This window comes from Aegilops tauschii, chromosome 2, assembly GCF_002575655.3.
Source record: "Aegilops tauschii subsp. strangulata cultivar AL8/78 chromosome 2, Aet v6.0, whole genome shotgun sequence".
Taxonomy (NCBI): domain Eukaryota; kingdom Viridiplantae; phylum Streptophyta; class Magnoliopsida; order Poales; family Poaceae; genus Aegilops; species Aegilops tauschii.
This window is the reverse complement of record NC_053036.3, coordinates 469750303-469757748: the sequence shown is the minus strand read 5'-3', so window position 1 is coordinate 469757748 and position 7446 is coordinate 469750303. Positions and strand designations below refer to the sequence as shown.

The 7446-nt window shown below is 45.6% G+C and overlaps 1 protein-coding gene across 1 annotated transcript; it reads left to right on the top strand.

The window, feature by feature from the left end:
• Window positions 1–1090: 1090 nt before the first annotated feature.
• LOC109745771 (uncharacterized) lies at window positions 1091–3927 on the top strand. Its single transcript, XM_020304887.4, has 3 exons — window positions 1091–1517; window positions 2801–2930; window positions 3043–3927. Exons 1-3 carry the CDS (start codon window positions 1364–1366, stop codon window positions 3530–3532), a joined length of 774 nt encoding a protein of 257 aa, XP_020160476.1. The 5' UTR covers window positions 1091–1363; the 3' UTR covers window positions 3533–3927.
• The last annotated feature ends 3519 nt before the right edge of the window (window positions 3928–7446 follow it).

The window sequence follows — 7446 nt, the reverse complement described above, 5'->3', positions numbered from 1 at the left end:
GCGGAGCGATTCCGCCCGCAGATATGGCCGGAATCGCCGGCGGCGGGCGGGCGGAAGCAAGGGCGGGCGGCGGCGGAAGGAAGGGGGAAAAGAGCGCGGGCTGAAATGTCTCTCCCGCCAACTGCTTCTCTGTGATGCAGGGCACCGCAGCCGCGAGGGGGAAACCCGCGTTTTCCCGGGTTGGGGCCGGAAATTTGCCGTGCCCCCTAAATTTTTTTACGGGCCAGGGCGGGATGCGGGGTCTGGTCGGGCAGGCTTTCTGGCCCGCACCCGCATTTTGGCGGTTATTTTGCAGGTCGGGGGCGGATGCGGGGTCTGCTAGAGTTGCTCTAACTTCTTACGTTACAAGATGTGACCGAAGCGGGCACTCTGAATCTAAAAGGGCTGATTACAATTTTGTTTTTTGGAAAAAGTACAATTTTAAGAGGCCATGCAGTTTATGGTCTTCAGAAATACAATATTTTCAGTTCACTCTGTAGAATTTCATTTTATATATGTGACTTTTCCCAAAAGAAGATTCCTCGGTTCATGAAATAAATTTGTGAGGGCCTCATGGAATTTGTACATGATGTAACGGGCTTAACGCGCAAAGTTCACCCCTCATGAAAATTCATGGGAGTACTCGTTCGTATCAAACATTTGCAGGATTCGAACAAAATAACGAAGAAACATAATTTGCAGTTTCGATTCGCTTCAGTGATTGTAGTTGCTGCTAGTTGGTCTAGTGAAATGAATATTTTCCATGATTTATGTTATTTCTGATGTTCTTTGTAATCCCATGACAGTTGATAAATAGATCAGAAGTTCTTAAAGAAAAAAAACTAAGGTGGATTCCTCCGAATCATGACGCCGACATAGCCCGATACACGCACCCAGCGCTTTCCGTAAGCAGCACGCAGTAACTTATCTTAAAAGAGTGAGAGAGAGAGAGAGACAGAAGAAAAGGAAATTTTACCGTGGGCATTTTGGGGAATCTCCACAGGCAGGGTAGTGGAGCTGGAATTCCCCTGACAGTGACGCAGAGAATTTCTTGCTATCGATCGATCCTCTGCCCTGCCCCATATATACGCGGCAGCGGCTCACTCGTCCCATGCCATCGCTCGCTGGGCGACAGCATCAGAGCAAAGAAAGGTTGCCTCCCCCTGCCTTGGATTTGATAGCCGCTAGCTGATTAAGCTTATTACGCTCTGTCCTACCAGCAGCTAGCACATAAAAATATCTCCAAGAAAGAGCGGAAATCGCAGCAGCAGCAGCAGCAGCACCATCGTGCTCAGCTTAGTAGCAGTAGCACTGCTATCTCTTTCAGGCTTTCAGCTAAGCGGGAGAGCTCGCTCGCTAGCTGAGGGAGTGCCGCGCGCCATTAATGGCGGAGGCGGAAGGGCAGCTCGCGGCCTGCTGGGGGAAGCAGGACGACGAGTGGAGGAAAGGCCCGTGGACAACCCAGGAGGACAAGCTGCTCCTCGACCATGTCGCCCAGCACGGCGAAGGGAGGTGGAACTCCGTCTCCAAGCTCACAGGTACGGCCCGTATCTAGAGTTCTAATCGTACTCCTAATTAACTCGAGGTTCCTGCATCAACAGATTACTCCTACCACTACAGTACTATTTTTCTTGTCCTGCTCTTGATCTGATGTTTTCTAGCTTGATCTAATGCTTTATGTTCTTCCTTGACTTTTGTCGCTGCAAGTACGGGCCTCCTTTTCCAACTAACCCGGCTCTCGTCTGCAACTTGCAAGTTGCGAATGATTGATCAGGCCTGCAAGTTGCACACGGATGTAAACAGTACCTTAGGATCTTCAAGTACCGGCGACTTGCAAGTTCACAAAGCTAGCCGCATGCATGCATGATTCGATCCTGTACGGTCTTGTGTGTTCGTCTCTTCTTGTTAGGACGAAGATGATGAACTACCTAACGCTCTCTTTCACGCATTGAAATTTCTTGGAGAATATAGTCAGTGCGTTCCTTTGAGATTTCATCATCAATTCTTCAACTCTACACGAACTAGCTTGCACGTAAGTAGAAGCCTATTAGCTAGCTCTGCTTTACATACGATATACATGGAAGATGCATGCGTGGATATATTGCTGGTCCTGATTCCTGAGCGAGCTACGTGTACGGGAAGTCCTGGCAAGTTCCATGGGCTACTGATTAACTATTTAATCAAGACACCCATGACCATGAGCTAGTGTACGTACACGCGTTTGTTGAGGTGAAAAATATATATACATATACTAAACTAAGTGTAGCATGGCCTAATGGATGGACTATACATCGCCGTCTCTATGTGCATCCACCTCGCAGAATTGGCAAGCCAAAGGGGAGTGTTGGACGAATAATCACCAAACAATTAGTTAATTGACGTATGAATAATATCTACTAGTCAGTTGGCTATGTATCAGATGGAAAGACATTAGCACTTATATACCTAAATAGTTAGTTGGATTAGTATCAACACATAGTGATGCCGACATCAACTATGCACACCACTAGCGACGTATCTAGCATCCAGGCAGGCATTGGGGTTAATCCAAGCACGTACGGCCAATATGTTGAAATATATCTTTCTCTCCCTGGGTTAGAGCTTTTCGGTAAAGCCGTCAAGATATGAATTCAGTATACTAAATGAGGCAAATGACACCAATAGACTATATAGTTCATATGGGTACGTACGTGGCCAGGCCAGGTAATATTTTTTTTCCTGGACCACCCCTGCGTGGTAGTATAGTACTGCACATGTGGTAATCTAATCACTTGGCCCGCCGCCGAGTGCGTTTCTCATTATTTGAGCTTCGCTGCTGCAGGTCTGAAGAGAAGTGGCAAGAGTTGCAGGCTGCGGTGGGTTAACTACCTCAGACCTGATCTAAAGAGAGGCAAGATGACACCCCAAGAGGAGAGCACCATAGTCCAGCTCCACTCCTTGTGGGGGAACAGGTAAAAATATACTTACTGCAGATGATCAAGTCCCCCCTACCCTATATGCATGCAGATTGCAGACTGAGCTAAATACCGGTGTGCTAAAATTTAGTGTGCGTTTCTTCTTCAGGTGGTCGACGATTGCGCGCAGCCTGCCGGGGAGGACGGACAACGAGATCAAGAACTACTGGAGGACGCACTACAAGAAGGGCAAGCCGTCCAAGAACATCGAGCGCGCCAGGGCGCGGTTCCTGATGCAGCGGCGGGAGATGCAGCAGCAGCAGCAACAGAAGCTGCTTCTTGGGCAGGGCAAGGACGTCGAGCTCCCCGGCGCCACCGTCTCGGACGACGTCGACGAGAAAATGGACGGCGCCGTAGGCCCGGCGGCGACGGCGCTGGCTGACCACGGCCACGAGGAGCTGATCATGCAGGACGTGCTGGACTTCCTGTGCCCCATGTCCTGCGCCCTCCTCCACAGCGCCGGGCAGAGCGGCAGCTGCGGCGCCTCCACGAGCGAGGAGTACGGCTCGACCGAGGATGACGGCGCCACGTGGGGAAGCCTGTGGAACCTCGAAGATGTGGCCCATGACGGCGACGGTGGGGCATGCGCGCTGTGGTAGCTGGATGATTCCCACCGTTAGCCCTCGCGGCGAGAGCAAAAGGAGACCCCATTAAGAAGTTGCATGCTCCCTTCTGATAGCGAACGGAGGGATGCGAGAGTACATGGTGCTGAAGTGATGGATAATGATGCGGCAACAACAACAACTATCGTACGCCCACTTTGCAGGAGCCTCAGTTGGTGACACGTTGAAAGCTCTGTTGCACTTTCTCGAGGGGAAACTGAAGATGTGTTTTCCCTGGTTGGCACTGACGAAGCTCTCTTCCTGCCCAGTGCCTACTCAAACATCAGGGACAAGGGTGTGTTGAAATTGGTTTCTGTGTTAATATTAACTGTCTGAATATAACATTATCTCTGGGTATTACGTCGGATTATGATAATTCTGTTTGTCTAACTGTATTTTGACTATTTTATGGTCTGTTTAACCGCCTATTTTTTAACACATGGCAGGACTCAGGACTAGACTAGCCTATTGGTGGCAATGTTTTAAATAGCCGGCTATAGCTCCGCTATAGCCCGCTATATAGCCTTTTCAGCAGGGTGCCGCTAAATGGTCCCATGTACAAATAGCCCGCTATAGCTCGCTATAGCTAATTTTGAGGTCCGCCACTATTTGGCAATAGCCCGCTATTTAAAACATTGATTGGTGGTTTATTTTCATAGAAGAAACACCGTGAGCACGAGCACTGAGTTCGGAACTCGAACGCTTGGTGATTTATTGTTTATATATAGAACTATAGAAGAAACACCGTGAGCACACAACGCTGAGTTCAGGACTCAAATGCTGGTGGGCAGCGTGTGCACTCGCCAAGCTAGCCAACCGGGCGATGCTCGGTGCTCTAACCGACTTTTTCATTTTTGGCTACTGCGCATGGTTTCATTTTTGCACTAGACTATGAAGTAGGTTTAGCACAACACAATTCGACAATTCAACAATCGCAAACTGAGCATTACTCAACTACATAATCAGCGCTACCAGCCTTAATTAGAATCTTGATCACATGGCCGAAAGATCCGCATCAGCCTTTATTGTGCAACGCCTAGAGAAAATAATCATGAAAGACTAAACTTATAGAACAAAGTCCTCATACCTTGTCTAATAACGTGATATGAGGAAGAGGAAGGAGGACATTAGACGCTGACTGGTGAGGTGAGGTCAATTTTGATCTCGATGGTGAAGGCGGGTAGCTAACCAGTGATGGCAATGAATAATGAGCTACCATCTAGCTAGGCTTAGAGAACTGCTTGATGGGGGCACGGCGTTAGTGGTGGTTGTCATATCTACGAGGTTATGGTTTATGATGGGCGGCTGAAGCAAAAAAACAAGAGGGTCAGTGTCATTGGGCTGACGGGTGCACTAGTCACTATAGGAGGAAGGAGGAGAGAGGAAAGGTGAGGAAGGAGGGCGATGTGCAGCGTCATGCCCTAAGGGTACAATGCAACCAAACCGAATTGCACATATTCAAACCTAAACTCACACTCCCTTTTAGTGCTTGGTCCATGAGTTTGCAATATTCTCAGTCCACACAATATTGGTAAAATCCATCTCTATTAAAATTAACTAAGGAGGCCATTATAGCTCAGCCGACGTAGAAATAGTTATTTTTCGGTCAACATTGATAGTTGTCTCAATATTTTTAACACACCAACAGTCAGTTTATAAAAGAAAAGAAAAATGAAAAATTAATGCAATTTTGTTAATCGATTGTTGCAAAATTTAGTTGCATAGATTAAAAAAACATACTATATATAAAAACGGCGGTATCTATTTTCCTTTTTGAGGGAAAATGGTATTTTCTGTGGTGCATGCATGCATGTGCTAGGGTCATATATGATAATGTGAACCAAGGGCATGTCATTATTCAAGAGAGACTGACTCCACACTAAGCAATGTGACTCCAATTTCTGTCGTCTTAAGTCTTCCTTAATCAAGCCCATTATCACATGAATTGTCTAGCCCGTGCTAGTTGTTTCAAAGTCCGATTCGGCCCACGTATATAAGCATAGGCTTTTTAATGGCGCATATACCATTCAAAATTCCTGGTAGTTGGATAAAAGCTTTGGATACAGATTCAAAGCATCAAGATAAGTAGTCCGATCATTAGTTGGCGACTCATAGCAATTTAAGTAGAAAGCTTGCTTTGATATTCCATAGTAGATGAAATGTGTAACCTAGGTTATACAATTTGCAAACATCCTCTCGGGCACTTGCTCGTACCACCGCGGCATCACATACTTTAGTTAATTAAGTTAGTTTGCACATTGACTAATTGATGGAAGTATTCTAAAACACTATTTTTTTGAAGAAAATAGCATGTGGCAAATAAAAATGTTTTTTGTTTCATGTTTGGTTTAGTCCAGGGCCAATGCCTTGACTTTTACGATAGTGGTAGTATGTGGATCTGCTTATGACTCTAGGAAGGAAGCCTTTCTCTCTCAGTTACACTCTTTGTTTGTAGACTGCTCTATCCCAAACTTTGATTGAGGTAGAATTCAATTTAGTTAGGTATAGCTCTGGTAAGAAAATTGTAATGTAGATCACAAGTGGTGTGGCCCTTTTTATGCTTGGGGTGGGGCTTTGGAGTTTGTTAGGGATCAAGATGGGCAATAGGTTATTCACTTGGTCCACCAACCGGAGTGATCTTGTCATGGCCACCATTGATAGGATGTTCTGCTCAATTGACTTGAATCTAATTTTCCCGTTAGCAACCATTCAGGACCTCCCTAGGCTGGGTAGTGACCATACCACCATCCTATGGGATTCTGGTATGGGTCAAAAATCTAGAAGCCCTAGTTTTAAGTTTGAGAAATGGTAGTTGCTAAGAAGTGATTTTAGAGTAGTTGTAGTAAAGGCTTGGACTAGGCATGCTAAGGGTAGGAATACAATAGACATTTGACAGAAGAAGATGAGAAGTCTTAGGTGAAGGAAATATGCCCTAGAGGCAATAATAAAGTTGTTATTTTATATTTCCTTATATCATGATAAATGTTTATTATTCATGCTAGAATTGTCTTAACCGGAAACTTGATACATGTGTGGATACATTCACAAAACACCGTGTCCCTAGTAAGCCTCTACTAGTCTAGCTCATAAATCAAAGATGGTTAAGTTTCCTAACCATAGACATGTGTTGTCATTTGATGAACGGGATCACATAATTAGGAGAATGATGTGATGGACAAGACGCATCCGTTAGCATAGCATATTGATCGTTCAGTTTTATTGCTATTGCTTTCTTCATGTCAAATACATATTCCTTCGACTATGAGATTATGCAACTCCCGGGTAGCGGAGGAATGCCTTGTGTGCTATCAAAAGTCAAAACGTAACTGGGTGATTATAAATATGCTCTACAGGTATCTCCGAAGGTGTTTGTTGGGTTGGCATAGATCGAGATTAGGATTTGTCACTCCCAGTATCGGAGAGGTATCTGTGGGCCCTCTCGGTAATGCACATCATAAGAAGCCTTGCAAGAAAAGTGACTAATGAGTTAGTTGCGGGATGATGTATTACGGAACGAGTAAAGAGACTTGCTGGTAACGAGATTGAACTAGGTATGTAGATACCGACGATCGAATCTCGGGCAAGTAACATACCGATGGACAAAGGAAATAACGAATGTTGTCATAACGGTTCGACCGATAAAGATCGTCGTAGAATATGTAGGAGCCAATATGAGCATCTAGGTTCCACTATTGGTTATTGACCGGAGAGGTGTCTCGATCATGTCTTAGTTCTCGAACCCGTAGGGTCCGCACGCTTAACGTTCGATGACGATTTTGTATTATATGAGTTATGTGATTTGGTGACCGAATGTTGTTCGGAGTCCCGGATGAGATCACGGACATGACGAGGAGTCTCTAAATGGTCTAGAGGTAAAGATTGATATATAGGACGATAGTATTCGGACACCG

Bases quoted from the DNA above. Each gene is read 5' to 3' on its own strand.
- LOC109745771 (XM_020304887.4), top strand. From the start codon at position 1,364: ATGGCGGAGGCGGAAGGGCAGCTCGCGGCCTGCTGGGGGAAGCAGGAC. The intron at 1,518-2,800 runs GTACGGCCCGTA...TCGCTGCTGCAG, and splicing joins CTCCGTCTCCAAGCTCACAG to GTCTGAAGAGAAGTGGCAAG. The intron at 2,931-3,042 runs GTAAAAATATAC...TTTCTTCTTCAG, and splicing joins CACTCCTTGTGGGGGAACAG to GTGGTCGACGATTGCGCGCA.